The 22,896-nt window shown below is 43.3% G+C and overlaps 1 protein-coding gene across 5 annotated transcripts in view; it reads left to right on the plus strand.

Moving 5' to 3' along the window:
- TTC13 (tetratricopeptide repeat domain 13) overlaps positions 1–19,789 on the plus strand; it is a 63,972-nt gene extending 44,183 nt beyond the window's left edge. For all 5 annotated transcript variants that reach the window (XM_061624464.1, XM_061624462.1, XM_061624465.1 and 2 more), the window contains 5 exons: positions 4,375–4,510; positions 15,263–15,342; positions 15,890–15,968; positions 18,786–18,865; positions 19,629–19,789. In XM_061624464.1, coding sequence (XP_061480448.1) covers positions 4,375–4,510; positions 15,263–15,342; positions 15,890–15,968; positions 18,786–18,865; positions 19,629–19,740 — 487 coding nt within the window. In that variant the 3' untranslated portion in view covers positions 19,741–19,789. The remainder of the gene's footprint in view (positions 1–4,374; positions 4,511–15,262; positions 15,343–15,889; positions 15,969–18,785; positions 18,866–19,628) is intronic.
- The last annotated feature ends 3,107 nt before the right edge of the window (positions 19,790–22,896 follow it).

Below are 22,896 nucleotides of genomic sequence, written 5' to 3' on the forward strand. Positions count from 1 at the left end.
ACCAGACAGGTGGTCGGCTTCACAGTACAGAGCACCTTGTCCACTTCCTCAGAGAGAAGAGGCTGAAACCGATCCCAACAGACTGGAATGCAACTGGCTGACTCTGGCCCACTTCCTGTCTCCACGGCGAGCGGAAGCGTGCTCTTCAGACGTTTGATTTTATCGGCAAAGTGTTTAGCAAAAGTATCACAGGAGATTTTAGAATGTTCCATGGGTTCCTGAGCAACTGGACCGACCAGGCTTCGGACCACTTGGAACAATCTCCTGGGACAACACTCTGCCGACACAATAGAGGCAGCAAATAAATTTTTCTTTGCTGCCTTTGTTGCCACCTGGTAGGCAGCTATTGCTGCTCTAACCCGTGTCCGATCGTCTTCAGTGCAAGATTTCCGCCACCGGCACTCAAGTCGTCTCACCTCCTGTCTCAGACCCCGCAGCCATGGTGTATACCAAGGTGCTGTCTGAGTTCTGTTCAGGGGGAGAGGACGTTTCGGAGCCACCCGGTCCACCGCCCTGGCGATCTCCTTATTCCACTCCATCACCAGGGATTCGACCGGGCGACCTTCAGTCAGCTCCATATCCCCCAGCGCATTCAGGAATGAGGACCTTTATCAACAGCTTTGCTGAAGACAAGATGTATGATTTACTGATTGATTGATATCCCACCCTTCCTCCCAGTAGGAGCCCAGGGCGGCAATATTATGTTGAGAGCATTCCCATAGTCGGCCAGGGAGGTTACCCAATCAAAAAAATAAGATAAGGTTGGTCTGGCAGTATTTGTTCTTGATAAATGCATGTTGGCTTCTAGTAATCACTGCATTGTTTCAGGGTGCTTACAGATTGACTGCTTCATAATCTGCTCCAGAGTTTTCCCAGGGATTGATGTCAGGCTGACTGGTCTGTAGTTCCCAGGTTCCTCCTTTTTGCCCTTTTTGAAGATAGGAACATTAGCCCTCCTTCAGACATCCAGCACTTCACCAATCCTCTACGATTTCACAAAGATAATAGGCAGTGGTTCCTAGAGTTCTTCAGCCAGTTCCTTCAATACTCTAGGATGTAGTTCATCAGGCCCTGAAGATTTGAACTCGTTGAAAGTAATTAGGTATTCCTTGACCACTTGACTATCAGTCTCAAGCTGTAATCCTGTCCCTTCAACTTCATGTTTCTCAAAAGGGTCATAGACTCTCTTTTGGGAGAAGACTGAGCCAAAGAAGGAATTGAGCACTTCTGTTATCATTTTGTGATTCTCTCTGAGTAGGTACCACCATTTCTTTTCTCTGTCTTTTACTGCGGATATACCTGAAGAAACCTTTTTTGTTGCTTTTAGCATCTCTCGCTATCCTCAGCTCATTCTCAGCTTTAGTCTTCCTGTCACCATCCCTGCAATTCCATGCTACCTGTCTAGTCTTCCTTTGTGGCCTGGCCTTCCTTCCACTTCCTGTATATGTCCTTTTTTGTTTTCAGGTCATCTCTAAGCTTTTTGTGAGCCACATTGGGGGTTTCTGCTGTCTTCCATCTTTTTTCCTTTTTGGAATTGTTTGCCACTGTGCCTTTAGGATTTTCTTTTTTAGAAACTCCCACCCATCTTGGACTTTTTTTCTCATTAGGGTCACTTGCCATGGAACCTTACTTATCATTGTTCTGAGTTTATTAAAATAGGCTTTCCTGAAATCCAAGGTGTGCGTATAGCTACACTCAGCTTTTGCTTCCTTTAAAATCAAGAATTCAGGTATAACACGGGCAGTTTCCATAACTGCCACTTCATCCACTAAGTTATCTCAGTTTGTTAGAATCAAGTCAAGGATAGCTGATCCTCTAGTTGCTTCCTCCACTTTCTATAGGAGAAATTTATCTCCAAAACAAGTCAGGAATTTCTTGGAGGGAAGAATTTGTCTTCCAACAGATATTGGGGTAATTGAAGTCCCCCATTACTACTACATGATGCCTCCTCGAAAAATTGGCAATTTGCTTTCCATAAGTTTCATCCTCGTCTTCTCCTTGATTGAGTGGTTGGTAGTAGACTCCAACCACCATGTTCCTTTTATTCCTTGCCACATTAATTATAATCCAGATACTGTTGGTGGAGCTACCAATCTCATTCTCCTGTATTTCTGTGCAGGGATATATATTTTTGACATGTATTGCGACTCCACCTCCCTTTTAATTCCTTCTGTTCTTTTTTGAACACGTGAAATCCTTCAGCAGCTGTATTCCACTCATGGGAGTCATCCCACCAAGTTTCAGTAATACAGTACTATCAAGTTGTGTTTACCCTCCTGTATTAAGTGTTTAAGTTCGTCCTGTTTCTTTTCCATACTTTGGGCCAGTGGTTCCCAACCTTTATGAGTACAGGACCCCCTTTGTAAGTTCAAAAAATTTGGGACCCCCCCCCACGCTACTTGTAATTTTAGTCTCTTTTAATTGAAAAAATGGTGTGTGGCAAAAATCACATCTCCAGATATCCCTTTCCATTAAAAGCTCCCTGCAAACAGGGAGGTGTTGCTTTCTTTTCTTAATGCAAAAGTTCATCAAATTGGTATCCCCTTGCCCCCCCCACAGTCTGAAGATGTGCAGTCCTGTCTACCCAACACCAGTGGGTTACAGTGCTGGACTAAGATCCAGGTTCAAATTCCCACCCAGCCACAAAGCCCACTGGGTGACTTTGGACCAGACATAGTCTGTCAGCCTGACCTATCTCACAAGGTTGGTGTAAGGATAAAATTGAAAGGAGGGGGGGAACCATGTGCACCACCTTGAGCATCTTGGAGGAAAGGTGGGATAGAAATGCAATAATAATTAAATACATTTCAGCTGCAGTATGTGGACCCCAGCCTCGGCCAACCTGCTGAGCTGTTTAATAATAATAATAATAATAATAATAATAATAATAATGAAAGCATCAATGTGGTGATGGTGGGGAAGCTAGATTGTGAAGACAAAAGGATAGATAGATTGAGGAGGGGGGTTAGTGCTTTCAGCCTTTGGATGATCATCAGAACTGATGACTTGGTTAGCATGCACTAGGGGAATGAGAGTGGAGCAAAAGACAGGTCAGTGCACGCACATACATAAACACACCTGCCCCTCCTGCAAGCATCTGTAGGTGTGCATGCATTTGGGCACATGGGAGGGGTGAAGCCCTCAACTGCTGTAGCATGTTGGAGACTGGGGGGGGTGGAGTATAGATGGAAGAAAGGGGGGACACTGGCACATACGCTTAGCCTCAGAGATGGGGGGATGAGGAAGTCCTGAGCTTCCTAACTGCTCCTTGGTTCCATCTGGGCCGAATGCAAGATCTGGGTGGCCTTGCAAATAAGAATAATTTTTAAAAGGAGATGGCAATGAAGCAGGAGCCAAGAAAGGCAGGCAGGCTGGCTGTCAAGAAGGAAGGGGGAAAACAGCCTTTCCTTGCAGTCTTGCTTCTTTTTGCTTCAAGAAAAACCCTCTCCTCTCATTCTGAGCAAGGATGTCATCAGCAGCAATAGTGCGAGGAGATGGGAGGTGGCGATAGTAATCCCCTCTTCTTCCTGGTAGCTCCACCCTCAGCCTCCTTCAGTGTCTGCCACATGTTTTATAGGCAGATGCCTGCCCTCAGTGCGCCTGAAAGATGCTCTGGCACTTTAGTAAAAGTCCACCCCTCTCGTTTCGAGCAAGGGGAAGGTGTCGTCTGCAGTGGCAGTGGGGAGCAGACAGCGTCCAGGGAGTAAAGACTTTTGTAAAAAAATTAATAAATTCATTTCTTTACTGTTTGCAGCCCCTTCTGGATTACTTCATGCCCCCCCCCGACGATCACGGCCCCCAGGTTGGGAACCACTGCTGTGGGCATTAGTATACAGACATCGAAGACCATGTGATTTACAGTCTGGCTTTCTTCCTACATTTTTATTATTGGGCCCCATTAGAGCCGTTTTCTCAGTTCCTGTTACTGTGCATAATCCTTCATCAGTTGTTACCACCAAATTTACATCTCCCTCCCCCTTAGGATTCAGTTTAAAGCCCTTCTGAAGTTCTCCATGCTGTGACAAAACACATTCTTCCCAGTCCTTGTGAGGTGCAACTCTTCACTTGCTAGCAGTCTATCTTCTAGGAAGTATAGCCCGTGATCCCAGAATCCAAATCTCTTGTGGCAGCACCACCTTTGTAGCCAATCATTCACCCGGAGTATTTTTCTTTCCCTTTCTACTCCTCTTCTGAGTACCAGAAGGATGGATCAGAAAGCTATCTGGGCCCCAAAGTCCTTGAGTTTCCTTCTCAGAGCTTCAAAGTCTGTTGTGTCTTATTGTAATAGATTTTAGAGAGACTTACATGCACAATATGTGATAGGTATGTGTTTAATTTAAAAACATGCACTCTTATGCATACATATATTTTCAGGATTGGGAACATACTATTTTCAGTTGAAACGCAGACAACAGAAGAAAGAACACAATTGTATCATACAGAAATAGACACTCTGTATAAAGATTTAACTACTAAAGGAAAAATACTTGCTTCATCTGCAGAATCTGGGGTAAGGTCTTTCATTACTTAATTAGTTTTTAATTTCATGAGCTCAAAAGGAATTTAGACTTGTTTTTCTCTAGGAACTACTCCCTCTTCTGCATGACTAACTGTTTGAAAAAAGAATTTCAGAAACACTTTGTGATATAGCAATGGGGTCCAGCAGCTAAAAGTAAAAAACAATTACTGGGGTGGCACAAGTCCTGGTATGAACTTAATCAACCTTTTGGATACTGGGCATGATCTGCATATCCATTAAATACTTTATTTATTTTATAAGAGATTTTCTAGCTCTCCCTTCATCATATGCTTTGAGGCCAGGGCACAGTACAATAAAACACTACAGTAAAACAAGCCGGCTTATAAAAACAGATTAAAAACATAAATTTTAAAAACACCTAGGAACCACCTGAATTCTTCACTTGCAGCAGTAACAAAACTCATAATGCCCCCTGTGAAAGCCTAGGCAAACAGATGAGTTTTTAGCTGTTGGCAAAACAACAAAAGCTTTTGGGCCAGTTTATTTGCTAAAGCTATTGGTCATCACAAAAGTACAGTAATACTAACAGTGTTGAGGTATGCTTTAGCATAGTTGGCACCTAGTATGCTGGACCTCATTTGTAAGGTGAAATGTTATGTAATCTTTTGGCCTGCTAAGGCAAACTATATATGTAGCTTATTTGTCCCCATCCATCAGCAAGTAACATATTTTCTCCCTTACAATTCAAGAAGAAAACTCTCTGAAGAATTCATTTGAGAAATCTGTCCCTAGCAGAATTATACAGAGAGCAATTCAGTACGTAATGAACAATACTTCCCCCCTCTTCATTTCATAGGTAGGGCAGAACCATGGCGAAAGCCCTGTCCTTTGTCACCACATAATGCACTCCTGGTGGTAGAACAATGATAAGGACCTTCACTTCTGCTCTAAGACAGGCTGATGGGGGGGTTCCTTCAAATATTTGCATCCCAAGGTGTTTAGGACTTTATAAGTCAACACCAGCACCTTTAATTTTACCTCAGAAGTGTATAGGCAGCTTTTCCGAATCAGTTCCAGCTAGCTGCATCAGTTAACATTCTGCCAGCCACATTCTGCACTAATTATAGCTTTTGGACTGTTTCAAAGAGTGTGTAACTGTAATCTGACCAGGAAGTTATCAAAGCACTGGTCACTGTGGGCAAGCTATTTTCCATATGAGGCCGGCCATCACTGCGGGTTGTAGCTCCACCTATCGTGCGAAGGCAAGAATGTTTTTGAAGTCAAGACTAGGGGCGTCAAGCCCCTCCCACTCTCCAGTTCATTCTTGCCTTCGTACGAACAAGATTGAGATTTCTATAGTGTAACATTTAGCTAAGTCTTTTGTGTTTGTTTGTCTTTGTATGACAGGGCATGAGGGTATTGTCGTTTGTGTGTAGCCAAGTGCTTCCCTTCCCTCTGTCTTGTCTTTAACACTGTTTGTTTGAAATTCCTGGGGAATTCCCTTCGGGGGGGGGTTCTCTCTGGCCGGGGCCGTTTTCTTTCCCCGGCTTATTTAGCCTTAGATCTTAGAGAGACGCGCGGTTTGCCTCGCGGACGTGCCTTTAAAATTCACTCCGGGAGCCGGCGGCTGCAGCTCTCACCTTGGAGATTTTTATTCGTTGAACTGCTTCCCAGACTTGTGGCTTTAAGTCTCGCCGTGAAAGTCTCTGTAGTCGGCGGCGGCGGCTGCTTCCACTACCGACTCCCTTATCTGCTACGGTGCTAACTATTACGAGCCGCGATTGTGCCTTCCTCACATGACTATCGCACGCTCGCGAGACGGCGCTAGACAGCCTTTCGGTCAGTTCGCTGTCGCACCTCAGCGCCCGCCATTACTCCACCTCCTCCGCCATTTTAAGTGTTCTTTTTCCGCTCCCTTTACGGACGCCATCTTGATTGTCCCGTTTTTTCCCGCCCTTTTTGTTTTCGTCTCTCCTGAACTAAACAAAGGGGGTTTCTTACCTTGAGAAGGCTGTCTTGTATGTGAGTTTTCAGATCTGCCTTATACTGCTGCCTATTGCAACATTAGCCCTCTGCAGCTACTGAACGTACCTTCGCTGCTGTTTGCTCTGCACAACCAGTTGCTCCTGTACAAACAACAACTTCTTTGAACTGTACATTCTGCCCCTCCGCCGTGTACCAGGGCGCTCTGTACTGTACATTCTGCCCCCTCTGTGGCCGTGTACCAAACCTGCAGTCTAGTCTGCATTATATTGACGCTGTTACCATCGTACATTCTGCCCCCTCTGTGGCCGTGTACTTAGCCTGAAGTCTAGTCTGCATTATATTGACGCTGTTACCATCGTACATTCTGCCCCCTCTGTGGCCGTGTACTTAGCCTGCAGTCTAGTCTGCATTATATTGACGCTGTTATCATCGTACATTCTGCCCCCTCTGTGGCCGTGTACCAAGCCTGAAGTCTAGTCTGCATTATATTGACGCTGTTACCATCGTACATTCTGCCCCCTCTGTGGCCGTGTACTTAGCCATCTGCCAGTGCATTCTACCCCCTCTGTGGTCGTGTACTGCGCCTGTTCGGGTCTCTACATTCTGCCCCCGCTGTGGCCGTGTACTGCACCCATAGTCAATATAAGATGGCGGAACAGCCAGACATATCTCAGACAGCCAAGGACTAAGCATGCCAAAGCACTGGCTAGGACTAAACATCTTTCCAGCCATAGCAAATCCAAGCGTCCTCGCTATGCTTCTGTTCCGACCCCCACCATGGCAGTCCAGAAACAGCTAACGAATATATTTCATTCTCCTGCTGCTTCTTCCGACGAGGAGGACTTTGCTGGCTTTCCTACTCAGCCAACACTTAACCAGCCTCCACCCATATTGCCGCCCAGGGCCTATCCTACGTCACAGCCCATTGAGCCACCTACTCAGGCACAACCATCTGCTTCAACGGGGCTACAGCTGTCTCATGAGTTTCTTTCACAACTTCAGGGCATGCTCCACAAGCCGCCATACCTCAACACACTATGGACCAATACGTATGTCATGCGGCTGCGGCTAGTGCCTTAACTCCATTGCCTCAGCCGATTCATTGTTTTTTCACCGGCCTCCCTACGTCCTTGACGGAGCCCCTCTACTGGACGTTTGAACCGTGCTTCACAACTTTGCCTCAGTAGTAGCTGGGTTCCTCAGCTATTCGCCATTACTCCCTTGTCATATCGCCATTTTGATTGATATTCTTCCCGCTCATATTGCGGGCGCCATTTTGTCTGTCCTATTTTCCCGCCCTTTCTGTTCAGTCTATTCCGTACTAACCAAGGGGGGGTTAGCTGGCAAGGGCTCCTTACATGTGTGTTGGAGATAGGATTCCATAGTTCAATGGATTCCTCTACCACACGTCTCCTGCTGTTGGCTCTGGCAACCTTCGGATTAATGTACTTCTGTGACTGCTCTATCAAGGCTGTGGCTGTGCACCAAACTATTTGAACTGTACATTCTGCCCCACTCGTGGCCATGTACTAGGCAGCTGATACTGCGCAAGCTGTTTGAACTGGACATTCTGCCCCACTCGTGGCCGTGTCCCAGCCAGTTGCCCCTGTACAAAACACAACTTATTTGAACTGTACATTCTGCCCCCCCCCGTGGCCGTGTTCCAGGGCGGTCTATATTGTACATTCTGCCCCCTCTGTGGCCGTGTACCAAGTCTGAAGTCTAGTCTGCATTATATTGACGCTGTTACCTCATACATTCTGCCCCCTCTGTGGCCGTGTACCAAGCCTGAACTCTAGTCTGCATTATATAGACGCTGTTACCATCGTACATTCTGCCCCCTCTGTGGCTGTGTACTTAGCCATCTGCCAGTGCATTCTACCCCCTCTGTGGTCGTGTACTGTGCCTGTTCGGGTCTCTACATTCTGCCCCCGCTGTGGCCGTGTACTGCACCCATAGTGAATATAAGATGGCGGAACAGCCAGACATGTCTCAGACAGCCAAGCCACAACCATCTAAGGCAACTAAGACTATCAACCTCTAGCTCGCAGGGTAGTTAACACCCTTGGTCTCCAAGCTGTGCCCCCAACAGCTGCCGCTCCAGCTATTAAAGGGGCCAGGGTTCTCACATCCCCTGCACCTACTGAGCATTACATCCCGGTGCCGGATCCCATTGCTAAACTGGCCACCGAAGAATGGTCTCATCCATTCCAAACTCGCCGCTTCAAAAACCTGGCTGACAAGCTTTACTCCCTGGCTCCTGAATTTTCCTCCAAGCAGGCCGTTCCCGGCATAGACGAGCTGATCGCTAGCCTAGTTTCGCAATCTCTTTTGCCTAGGGAAGGAGAATCCCAACTAAAGGATTAGACTTCGCTCTCCGCAAAAATCATGAGGCCACTGCCTTCTCCATGCGAGCCTCCGCATCAGCTTCCGTCTTCTCCAGGGCAGCAATGATGTGGCTGGATGATATGCTAGAGGACCCTACCCCTGATCCTGTTTCTCTCAGACAATCATTGATTAAGTTGCGCAAGACAGCGGCGTTTGTGGCTGATGCCACTTTGGATGCCACTCAACTGGGGGCACGAGCCATGACAGCTCAAATAGTCGCTCGACGGACCCTCTGGTTTCGCCACTGGCAAGCTGACTCTACAGCCAGAGTGAATCTTTCTAGAGCTCCTTACGCTGGATCTTTGCTCTTCGGCGAGGAAGCTCTAAAGGCAGTGCTGGTTGATCCCAAAGACGCTCACAAACCGGTCTTGGCCACTGTCAAGAACATCGATCATAGACCTTTCAGGTGATTTCCCTCTTTCCGCACTAACCAGCCCTTTCGAGGAACGCGGCCAGGAGGACGAGGCTGCGACTTCCGATCCTATGACTCCAATTCTTTCAGGGGAACCTGGAACCGACGTTTCCGGGGCAGAGGCCTACGGCTGGCTTGTCAACTTCGACAAAAGCCATCTTCAACCGACCCAATGCCTACTACATCTAGCGGCAATGTTGGACCCCTGCAGGTGATGGTGTTTTTTGTCTCCAGATCGCATAACTGCCATCACAAACATCGCGAGGTCTTTGATGCAACAAACAACCGCAGACGTCATGCTTCTAGCCAGGGCGCTCGGAATGTTCATCTCTACCATCCACATTGTGCCATGGGCTCGAGCCCACTCTCGCCACCTTCAGTGGGCTTTGTTGCCTTTTCAACAGGACATTGCCAACTCCAATCATCGCACAGTTCCTCTGAGCCCCACACTGCGCCTTTCATTCCACTGGTGGACGAGGGTCCAACATCTTTCCAGAGGCACTCCATTCAGAGAACCTCGCAGGACTGTTGTCACCATGGATGCCAGTCTCATCGGCTGGGGAGCACACTGCAACTCCCAGTACGTTCAGGGAGTTTGGTCCACAGCAGAGCAGACTCAGAACATCAATTGGCTGGAGCTCAAGGCGGTCCACCTAGCTCTACTTCATTTTCAGTTGCTGTTCCCTTTGGATCATGTCCTCATTCGAATGGACAACACGTGTGTAAAATCACATTTGAACAGACAGGGGGGCACCAGGTCCCGTCCTCTGCAGGACCTAGCTTCCCTCATCTTCGTCTGGGCAGAACAACATCTACAATCCCTAAAAGCAGAGCATCTCAGAGGGATTTGGAATGTGAGAGCAGACTGGCTCAGCAGACAACAGCTCATTCCGGGAGAATGGAAACTTCTTCCGACCATATTCCAGCGTCTCCAGTGTCAGTTCGGTGTCTTCTCGATCGACTTGTTTGCTTCCAGTCGCAATTACCAGCTTCCCAGGTACTTTGCCAGATACCTGTACACAGCAGCGGAAGCAGTGGATGCTCTGGCCATACCGTGGCCAGACGGTCTTTTGTACACCTTCCCTCCCATACCGCTGTTAGCCAAAACACTGCGGAAGGCGCGGAGCGAGAGGGCACAGTTGGTTCTGATAGCACCATATTGGCCATGCTGACCGCGGTTCTTGGATCTTGCAATGTCGGTGACAGATCCCTGGACACTTCCAGTCAGGCCAGATCTTCTATCCCAGGGTCCAGTATGGCGTCAGGATCCCACTTGGCTCAATCTAACAGCGTGGCTTTTTTTTTTTTTTTTAATAATTTTTATTCAAATTTTTCAAAAGACAAACAAAAAAAGTCAAAAAAACATAACAATACATCAACAAAAAATGAAAATAAAATAGTTGACTTCCGATTTGTCGCAGATCAGCTATAAGTATATAATATACATCAAACCTGTCCCTTAATGTATACATACAGAGTCCCTTTTCTCCGTAGGCTGTCTTAATTAATCGTCAAATCCCAGTATCATCATTTTATTTTGATCTTTCAACAAAAAGTCTAAGAGAGGCTTCCATTCCTTAAGAAATGTATCTGTCGATTTTTCTCTAAGTAAACATGTCAATTTGTCCATTTCTACTAAATCCATTAATTTCAATAGCCATTCTTCCATTGTTGGTATTGATTCCATTTTCCACTTTTGTGCATATAATAATCTTGCTGCCGTAATCATATATAATATTATTCTTCCATATTTCTTTTCTATTTGTTTATCCATAAAACCCAATAAAAAAAATTCTGGCTTTGACTGAATATTTATCTTTAGAATTTTTTGCATCTTCATACCTATCTGTGCCCAAAATGATTTTGCCTTTTTACATAACCACCACATATGATAAAATGATCCTTCTTGTTGTTTACATTTCCAACAAACATTAGAAACATTACTATACATTTTTGACAACTTTTCTGGAGTCATGTACCAATGATACATCATTTTATAAAAATTTTCTTTAAGATTATAGCATAGTGTAAATTTCAAACCTTTTTTCCACATATTTTCCCATTGATCCATTTGTATGTTATGACCAAAATTTTTTGCCCACTTTACCATACACTCTTTTACTTGTTCTTCCTCCATATCCATTTTCAATAAGAGTTTATACATTTTCGCAATTATATTTTCATCATTTGTACACAATCCTATTTCAAAATCAGATTTACTTATTTCAAACCCATACATTTTCTTGTCCATTTTATATCTTTCTAACAATTGTAAATAGGCAAACCATTGAAAACTATATCCTTCCTTTGTCAGTTGTTCTCTCTCTTTCATTGTATATTCTCCATGTACATTTTCTAATAGTTCTTGATAAGTTAACCATTTCTCTTTTCCAGTCATTTCTCTTCTATAAAACGCTTCTTGACTTGAGACACATAATGGTATTTTCGAATAAAACCTTGGTTTGTATCTATTCCATATTTTCAACAGAGGACGTCTTATAAAATGATTGTTAAAGTCTACATTTACTTTTACTTTGTCATACCATAGATATCCATGCCATCCCCACTTCAAATTATGGCCCTCCAAATCCAATAGTCTTTTATTCCTCAATAAAATCCATTCCTTTATCCAGACTAAACAGCAGGCAGCAAAATAAAGTCTCAGATTTGGTAATCCCAGTCCTCCTCTTTCTTTGGCATCTTGTAGTAGTTTAAATTTAACTCTTGGTTTTTTTCCTTGCCATACAAATTTAGAGATATCTTTTTGCCATTGTTTAAAAGGTAAATCAGAGGATATTACAGGTATTGTTTGAAACAAAAACATCATTCTCGGTAATACATTCATTTTTATCACAGATATTCTACCCATTAATGACAGTTGTAGTTTATCCCATCTTAGCAAGTCTTTCTTAATCTCTGTCCATAATTTTTCATAATTATTATGAAACAACTTTGAGTTTTTATTTGTCATAATGATACCTAGATATTTCAACTTTTTTTCTATTGTAAAATCTGTCTTGTCCATTAACTCTTTCTGTTCCCTTAAAGTTAAATTTTTCACCAACATCTTTGTTTTTTGATTGTTGATCTTAAATCCTGCTAACGGTCCAAATTCTTTTAATTTGTCCATCAATATATGAATTCCTTCCAAAGGGTTTTCTAATACAATTATCAAATCATCAGCAAATGCTCTCAATTTATATTCTTCTTTTTTTATCTTTAATCCCGAAATCCTTTTATCTTGCCTTATATCTCTAAGCAGCACTTCTAAGACCAGAATAAATAGAAGGGGAGATAATGGACATCCCTGTCTTGTACCCTTTTGTATTTCACATGAATCCGTTAAATCTCCGTTAACAATTATCTGGGCCTAACAGCATGGCTTTTGAACGGGGACATTTGAGGTCAGCTGGGCTGTCTGACGCTGTTATTGATATTATCTTAGCCTCGAGACGGCCATCTACCACCCGTATTTATCAACATACTTGGGTGGCTTTCTCTAAGCTGTGCCAGGCTCAACACTGTGATCCATCCCAGGCCACTGTACATCAGGTGCTGCAATATCTCCATAGCGGTTTTATGATGGGACTCAGACCCAGCACTCTACGTCGACAGCACTCTGTTGTCCATTCTTTCAGTCTCCTCCACTGGTGCCCCTATTTCCTCACATCCGTTCATTAAACGCTTCCTCAGAGGCACTGCTTTACGTTCACCGGCTGCAGTCCATCGTTGTCCTTCATGGAGTCTGTCCAAGGTCCTACAAGCTTTACAACGCCCTACGTTTGAACCCATTAGGACTGTGCCTTTACGTCTACTGTCCTTCAAGGTCTTGTTCCTGGTCGCCATCACTTCTGCCAGACGAGTTTCGGAACTGGGCGCATTGTCTTCTGCTCGCCATCTCTGTGTCTTTCACAAGGACTCTGTTGTGTTGAAAACTGATCCTTCCGTTCTAAGGTCAATTCAGTTTTCCATTGCAATCAGGACATTGTACTCTCTTCATTTTGCCCGACTCCTGTTCATCCTCTAGAGAAGGCTTGGCATTCGTTGGATGTTCGGAGGGCTCTCAAGACCTACCTGTCTAGGACCCAAGAGATTCGACGAATGGAGTCTCTGTTTGTATCCTTTCATCCAAGGTCTATGGGGCATAAAGTAGCCAATTCTACCTTATTTTGCTGGCTAAGGGCATGTATTACCTTAGCATATGAGTCCCTTAAACTTCCAGTTCCAGCTAGTATAATGGCTCATTCAACTAGGTCAGCGGCCACTATGGCTGCTTTTGCTACCAACGCTCCTGTTGCTGATATCTGCAGGGCTGCTGTTTGGTCTACCCCTCACTCGTTTATCAGGCATTATAAAATAGATCGTTATGCCTCTGCCGATGCCTCTTTTGGCCGACGAGTGTTGCAACAGGTTCTTAATGATGATTAGCATGTGGGTGGTCCCTCCCTCTTATGGGCTGCTTTGGTACATCCCGCAGTGATGGCCGGCCTCATATGGAAAATGGACCATTGGTCTCACCTGAAGGGTGATTTTCATATGAGGACGGCCATCATGACCCTCCCAGTTGGAGGATGTATAGATATTTTACTAAGATGTTATATATTACTGTTACGCTATTGTATTTAAAGTTACTAGTGAAGTCAAGACTACTAGTTCTGTTATATCGCTATGTTAGAGTCATGTTATCAGGCATGTTATTTTCCTGCTGGCAGGCCTGTTGGCCCTGTCCTTGTATTTTTAGATTTTTCTCTATAAACTCGCTGCGAATGAACTGGAGAGCGGGAGGGGCTTGACGCCCCTAGTCTTGACTTCAAAAACATTCTTGCCTTCGCACGATAGGTGGAGCTACAACCCGCAGTGATGGCCGTCCTCATATGAAAATCACCCTTCAGGTGAGACCAGTGGTCCATTCTGGTTCAGTAACGGCCATGCTCCTGAACCAGACAAAGCCAGGACAGGCATTCCACACCACTGAAACTACCTGGACCTCAAGTGACAGTGCTGGATCAAGGAGAGCCCCAGACCATGCAACTGCTCCTTCTGGGGGAGTGCAATCCCATCTAGAATAGCTGGCCTAACCAGTTCTCAGACTTAAAGACCATTTACCCACAGGACCTCTATCTTGTCATGATTCAGCCTCAGCTTATTGGCCCTTAGCCAGCCCATTGCTGCTTCCAGGCACCAGTCCAGCTCAAAGTATTAGTCAAAACTCCTTCCATCCGTATAAAAAATTTAAGAGATTATTCCTATTTCTTATTAAATTAATTGTTTAAACATATCTAAATTTATTTTTATTGAGCTGGATCCAGAGTGTTACTTCTGTGAACAGGCACCTTTCTGCTGTGAAAGGTATTGAGGTCTAACGGAGGATCCCATTGCAGGGAGGTAATTTTCACTGATTCCTCCTGTAGCCGGCTATCTCCCCCACAATTCCAGGGGATGCCCTATCCCAGAGTAATATGTCAGGTGGTTGCTGGGGGAAAAGGAGTAAGCTAAAATCTCATCTCCCATCCCCTTTCCTCCAGCAGGAGCATCCAATGAACAGAGTTCCACTCACAGGAACTATGGATCTAACCCTTTTTAAAAAATCTATTCTATCCAGTCTATGTGTCCAATTAATTTGTAAGGTGACTCACAATCTGACAAAAAAAGCCAACAGCAGATAAGTTGCAAATATAAAAAACAACTGAGCACAGCAGATAGACAACAGCATTAGATAAAAGGTTAAAAGGCTGAGCAAATGAAAAGTTCTTTATATGGCTTGTATCCTCTATGCTACACCATTTTTGTTCTGCCTTAATGCTGTTTCGTGCCATGCCATGCTACAACTAGCTACTACTTAGTAAAGAATTGTACTAATAATAAAATATTGCATAATGAAAATGCTGTAAATATTTACGTAAATTCCATCCATTAACTTTAATTAGCCTGATGCATACAGTTTTGTATTACTATCTCAATTTTTTCATGTAAGTATATGGCTTTATTTTACTTAGGAGTCAGATGCTGTGTGCAATCTAATCCTGTCTCTTGTATACTACTTCTATAACTTAATGCCTCTGTCCAGAGGGTCCAGGTTAGTATCTTTGCTCATTTGTAATAACTGTATCAATAGTGATCATATTGTACAGGGTGATATAAGATCATACCTTTCCAGTAACATAAGCAATCATGTGCTCTCTCTCTCGTTTCCACATCCACAGTTTCTAAACATTTTTGTGTAAATGTTGGCAGTCATATTATTAGTTTTGGACTTTCATGAGATAACAATTCCTCCCTTTTGTAGTACATATAATAAATTTCTCATTTTGTATTTGAGATGTTAAAACCTAGGCCCAGCAGTCTTATATACACTTGGAATTAAGTCCTGCTGAGCTCAGTAGGGCTTACTTCTGAGTAGACATGTATAGGATTACACTGTTAAGTATGATATAACGATGTTGAAATTAGTACAGCTGTGTCACACATACATTGCATTGATTTTAAATATTGATTAAAATGGACAGTCTCTTAACCTTTATCAACCTTAACCTTTAAAACTGCAAAATATGTTACTGTGTTTCAAAATACTATGAAATGTTTTGTGCGCAGTTTATTACTTCTGGTTTTTGTTTGTTCTTCAGTATAGTGGCTTATTCAGTAGTCATGGGAGTCCTGATGGCAAGTGGAAAAGAAGTATCAGGAAAAATTCCAAAAGGAAAGGTATGGTCTGTATAAAATATTATGAAATTGAGGAAAGAGCAGTTTGTGACATATTTGTGATGTCCAGGTTTTTCTGCAACTCACTCCTGGATCCAAAACATTCCTTAAAGTGTAATGTGGGACTGGTTATGATGGAGATAATGCTGAGATTCAGAGAGCAGCTTAGGAGTGCCTGGAACTTCTCAGATGTTAAAGACATATTATTTTGAAACGGATTTGAGATTGTTCATTGTGAGAAACAGCACTAGGGAACTGAAACTGTTGGTGTATCAAAATAAATGAATCCTAAACACAGTGGGTGGCATCCAAGGATGTCCACCTGCCAGTGGAATGGAAACCAGTTGTGAAACAGATTTCCCCTCCCGCACATTCCTCAGTTCTGCTCTGGAGGGTTAGGGGACCATCTAGAATGATTAAAGCATTCTTGTTCCAGTCATTTTAAGGTAGTGTTTAGTTTTATGATGATTTTACTGTTTTATTTTTGGTATAAATTGGAATCGACTTGGAGGCAGTACATTTACATTTATGTATGGCTTGTTTTTACGTACAATGCTTAGGAATGCATGTTGTTGTTGTTACCATCATCTCCCTTTCACCCAAAGATCCCAGGGCAGGTTACAACTATTTTAAAACATATAATTAAAAACAGTTAAAAACATCCTACACAACATTACAGAAAACAGGAAAAGCCCTAAAAATACACATCCCAGCAGTAGTGTCGTGGCAAATTCAGAAGTGCAGGGTCCCTTCATGATAGTCACAGCCATGCCCTTCCTTTTTTGCTGCGGGCTTGAGAATGAGATCCTTGTTAATGTCTTCTTCCACAATAACAGACAGAGTGCTAGCTACTGAAAAGAGTCTCCTCAGTGGCTGACTCACCACCTTTCACTCTAAATGGCTCCAATTAGCAGGAAAGGACAAGGAAGCATGTTAGAAGACTTCTCAGTGGTGAACACACTCCCCTTTCATGTTGATTGGCTCATAGGCTGCTGGAGACCTAGGGACCCTACTGGGACGCCGCTCCCAAAAAAGTAAGGGGTCTAAGATCCCCTGAGACCCCAAATGACTACACCCCCACATCTCAGGTGTTGAAGGCCAGGGTAAAGAGGTGCGTCTTCAGTTTATGCCGAAAGTTGTACAATGAAGTTGCCAGACTTTGGTAGGGAGGGAGTTCCACAACTTAGGGGCTGCCACAGAGAATGTCCTCTCACAGACTACCACTCTGCAAGCTTCTGAGGGTGACGGAACTACCCAAAGGGCCCACTCTGCTGATCTCAACACCTGAGGAGGTCTGTAGGAAAGCATGCAGCTGTTTTCAAACGGGTTATATGAGTACTAAAAGGAACCCTCGCCAGTAATCTGGCTGCTGCAGTTTGGACCAGTTGAAGCTTCTGAGTCATTTTCAAGGGCAGCCCCATGAGAGCGCATTGCAATAATCCAGTCTGGAAGTTACCAGAGCATGGAGAGCTGTGGCCAAGTCTTCTCTGTCCAAGAGGGGCCGAAGCTGGTGAACCAGCTGGAGCTGGAAAAAGGCACTCATTGAGGCCACCTGAACCTCCAGTGATAGTGTTGGATCAAGGAGTACTCCAAGCGGCAGACCTGCTCCTTCAAGGAAAGAGCAACCCCATACAGAACAGGTCATCTTCCCATCTCCTGGACATGAGAGCTCCGGACACATAACACCTCTGTCTTTTCAGGATGCAGACTCAATTTATTGGCCCGCATTCAGTCCATCACTGCCTCCAAGCACCAGTTCAATACCTCAACTGCCTCTCCTGATTCAGATGGAATAGAGAGGTAGAGCTGGGTGTCATCTGCATATTGCTGGCACCTAATTCCAAATCTCCTGATGACAGCTCCCAGTGGCTTCACATAGATGTTAAATAGCATGAAGGACAAGATGGAATCCTGTGAAACACCACAGGATAATTCCCATGGTCCTGAACAGTAGCCTAAAATGATTAAGTGGTATATAAATGTTTTAAATTAAATAGAACAGATTGGGGGGCATGGAGGCTGCACAGAGGAGCAGAAGGGGAATCCCATTGTATGAGCTGGATATTGCCAAGTGGAACACATGCAACATAGGATATCACACAATGGAATGTACTTATTGTAAACATGGATGGGATTGTGCTGTGAATGTCTCAAATCTAGCTGTTGATGCTTTAGAGCAGGTTTAGCCAACATGGTGCCCTTCATATGTAGTTGAACTCCAACTTGCATTAAACCTAGCCAGCATGGCAACCAGTGAGGCATGATAGAAGTTGTAGTCCAGTAATATCTGGCAGGCACTACGTTGGCTACCTCCGCTTTACAGGGATTTACTGGCTTTGACCATTATGCCCCAAATTCTTTGGGAATGTTCCCGTTATCTTTCAGCTGATGATGCTAGGAACTATGGAGTGCATTCTAAATGAACTGATCGTTCTTTTGAGAATAGTGCAATAGCAATGTCTGTTTATTATCAAATGGCTTTCCCACATTTTTCTTGCTTCATAATTGTCTAAAACTCTGTGCCTTGCAACATGAGTAATATAATTAGTCTCTTGTTGTTCTTTAAATTTAAAATATATTTTCTTCTGAAATTGCAAGAGCACCTCGAGCCTTTCACTGTTGTACTGCAGCTGCTAAAATGGTAGCTTGTTAAAAGCAAACAGACCAAAAGTGTATAGCTTGGCTCCACAAGTCTTCTGACTCCCTTTGCTATACCTTTTTGATGGTGCTAAAATGTGAGGGTATGTTCTGGCAACCCTTCAAGTTACCTTTAAATGTTTATTTTTACATTCAGTTGTTTATATTAAATATATGTTCCAGTTGATTGACTTTGAAGCTATGACAGCATCTGGATCAGAGGCCTTCAGTAAAATAGCAAAAGATTGGCTGAATCTAAAAAGGTAAGAATATTAATGTTGAAATTCATTAGACACGAGCTATCCTTACAGCTTTCACTATATAAGCAGTCTTTGTTCTGAAAACGTCAGTTAACACAACAGTATGTTCTCACACTGTCGGATAGTATAGCCTGCATGTTTAACAATTCCAACATATGGCAGCTATTCTGTTTCACCCTCTGCACATATAACTATGCCTAATGCTTGTGACACCACTCAAATTGTAGTGTATTATCACAATGGAGTACTTGTTAAACTAAAACCACCACAACTAATGGCACTGGTTCCTAAAGTAATTCAGTTAAATGAAGTTAGTGAAGCAATGGACCAAACTAGAAGGAGGTATTTCTATGTGGCACACCATAGAGATCTGCATGTGTGGAATTTCCCTCACTAACAGAAGGAAAGGTAACCAGCATTAAGTTTCTTTGTGGCTGTCTGGATTACAACCATTATTATAACTAGCTTTCTTCATTAATCATGATAGTAGTGTACTTAACAGTTCTTATATATGTTAAAAGTATGAAATAATGACCTATACTGTCATGAATCTTAATATTTTAATGCTAGAACTTGCCTTTATCTCATTTTGAAGACAAAATTCACATGTGGTCACTTGCCCAAAAACTTGGGCCATGATGTTACAGGTGAACACTGATGTATTAAATTAGCATTTAGTGTTTAACAAAAATTGCAAAATACTAAATTTATTTCAAACTAATTCATGAAGTATATTTCTGTTAATTTTTGTATTTTCCTTTTTCAGCATTTCACCTTCTTACAAGAGTCTTCCATTGGTGTCAGAATACTTTCCAACATTACGAACCATGATTGAAACATTAAGTACAGAATCAGCTCATTGTTTTAAAAGGCTTTAGTTGCTGTGTAACTTAACTCAATAAAGAGCAGTAGTTCACTTCCATTGTATGTTTTTGGTGAAATAGTCTTTTATCCTATTTTTGTTGTGGATTCTTAATACTTTAATCATTTCCTTTTACGAACTCAGTAGAAAATGGAAGCCTTTTCAGTAACTGAAAATTATTGGATGGAAGATGCTACTACTTCCTAACAACTGATGCACTGAAAAGATTAACAGCCTGATCCTATGCAAAGTTTGGTGTGCCCAGGCACATTAAAATCCATGGGTGGTATCTGATTAAGGCTGAAATCCTAACCCCACTTACCTGGGAGTAAGCCCCATTAAATTCAATAGGACTTACAACACAATTCTAACCATATCTACTCAGAAGTAGGTCATGCTTGAAGTAGGCCAATTGAAATCAATGGACCAGTTTTTCATGACTAACTTAAAATCATTGGTTTCAGTGGGAATATTCTGAGTATGATTTAGGCTGCAATCCAGTACACACTTACGTGGGAGTAACTTCCATTCAGCCCAATGCAGCTTACTTCTGAGTAGACATGGATTGAATTGCAGCCTTAGTTGGATACCACACAGTGACAGGAAGTGCACCTAACTCCGAATAAGATGCTAAAGAGCAGGTGTGCACAGGATTTAAGTCCCTCTGGGACTTGAGGGCTTCCATTGTAGTAAAAATTGAAGAGAATAACAGAGAGGGATTATTCTGAAATGGTTGCAGATATTTGTGTTCACTGAAAATGCAATACCCCTTCTTTCAGCTGTACATCATGATCTTAAAAGTGATTTGTGAAGATATTTTGAAGTGTACACATGACTAAAATACCTAAATTTTACAAAATTTAGGTTTTGTTAAGAAAAACTAGCATGAGTTTTTAATGGCATCTAAAAAAAATGCTGGATTGTAATTTGAGAGTACATTTTGTGAACAGTTCCCCCCCCCCTGCAAAACATGTTACCTTTTCCAGCAATTTTTACTCCCCTATGAAAATGTTTTAAAACTGTTCCTAAGCATTTGAGTCACAGAGGGAATATATCCTTGTTGCTCAGACAAGTGATGGATCTCTCTTGCCCTGATTTGAATGTGAGTAGTTGGGGCAGGATCAAAATGGGCATTTGTATGTACATCCAAATGCATTTCTTTAGCCCCCTCCCCCCCCGCCTCCCTGACAAGTAGGCAACCTCAGTCACCTGCCAATCACTTGATGTCACCATGATATCAGGTGACCCAACTTCAAAGAGTTAGGCACTGTCCCTGCCAGGCCTAAGTTGGCCAGTGGGCTGGAGATTCTCCACATCTGATATGCATCTAGAGGTAGATTGGGAGGGCTGTTGCCACGCAGCACTGAAACTACTGCAAGCACAGTGTGTCAAGACAGGAAGTGTTGGTTTGATTGCCAGGGCAATGGGGGATACATTATCTCTTGCATTCTCACATTAAGAGTGTGGCAATGAAAGGACTGCATTTCCCCTCCCCGCCCCCCCGCCGATGACATCAAGTAGCCCAATCAATGCTGCAGTACAGTCATATGCACTGCTTGAAACCTGATTGGCTGGGATCAGGAGAAACATAAACAATTGCAAGCTTATATCAAATCTCATTAAAATATGCTAAAATTAGCAAGTTGCGCTGCTCTGATGTAAAGTTGTGTGAAGCAGAAGATAACTTAAGTTTTTCCTCCAAGTGTCATCTGTGATTTTAAAATGTCACTAGCTTTGAAAGTAGAATGGCATGGCCTCTTGGAAAAGGTAGGGCTGTGTTGTATTTGACGTTGGGGGGTCTTTTCTATTTGTCTTTGTATAGTTACCTTCTCCAGTGGCTCATAAAACTTTTGCTTTGACTAGCCTTTTAAAAACATACATACTTAATATACTATCAGCCAAGTAACCTGAAATTAATGTCATTGGTGAAGGAAACTGAAAACGTGGTTACCCTTAATTATATTTACCAACACGCTTGCATCTACTAGATTGTGCCAGGGCTGTGGAGTCGGAGTCGGAAGCAATTTTGGGTGGAGTCGGAGTCAGAGTCTGTAGAAATGTACCAACTCCGGCTTCAAAATAAATTTTGATTGACATATGTTTTAAAATATAAATTCAAAATGTCAAAGAAGCTTCCCATGAAGTCAGCGGTAGTTCAGCATTTCACCATAACTCAAGATGGAAAACATTTTGTGTGTCAGTGTATGACACAGGACCCAGATGAAGACAAATGCTGTGATGCCAAGATCAGTGCATATTCAGGCAGCGATAAAAATGCTCCTTTGAGAGCTTCCAATTTAAAAAGACATTTACAGCCCTTTCCAGGGCTGTGGAGTTGGAAGCAATTTTGGGTGGAGTCTGAGTCTGAGTCGGACAATAGAAAAATAGAGGAGTCGGAGTCAAAGGTTTGGCGTACCGACTCCACAGCCCTGGATTGTGCACCAGCATGTATAGCTTTGGGAGGATGTTGTGATGTTCCTATATTAATGTATATATGGTAAGTGTTGGTTGTTTAGAAGATACATGGTAAGTGGAGTGAAAGAGGAGGGGGAGTGAATGGGCAGTAGAATGCTAGATGATTGGCTGAGTGTTTAAAATGGCTGAACGTATAAAAGGAAGAGTGAGAGTGGAATCTGGGGAGAGAAGAGAAAGAGTGGGTTGTTTGGTGGGTTTGAGAGAGTGGTTTGCCAGGAGAGAGTGGAGAAGGAGGGGGGTGGAGTTCAGATTAGTATTGAGTAAAACCATATGCTTATGTGCCTTCAGAAGAAATCTTGTTAACCTTGTTAGCTTTGTTATCTTTAATAAATACTTAATTTGGTTTACCAAAGGCCTGATCCTTGGCTGGGGTTTCACAGACCAGAAGGGAGGGTAAGGTAATGACCAAGGCTGAAGGGAAATTGTAACAAATGGTGGCAGCGGTGAAGAGAATAGCAATACCAGTATTCAGAGTCTCTGGGAATACTAGTATTAGGACGTGACTGGTGGTTGTCTAGCAGGGGGATCTGTTGAGATCTGTGCTAGAGCGGGGAGAGAAACAATAAAAAAGGACAGTCCGGACTGGTGGAGTCCCTGGTGGTGCCTAGTGACAGGCAGTAGCCACGCGCAGGTAGGAACCTGACAGGGAGAGCCAGGGAAGAGCGTCACAGGTGGTGGTAGCGGTGGGATACGAACA

This window comes from Rhineura floridana, chromosome 4 (assembly GCF_030035675.1).
Source record: "Rhineura floridana isolate rRhiFlo1 chromosome 4, rRhiFlo1.hap2, whole genome shotgun sequence".
NCBI lineage: Eukaryota > Metazoa > Chordata > Lepidosauria > Squamata > Rhineuridae > Rhineura > Rhineura floridana.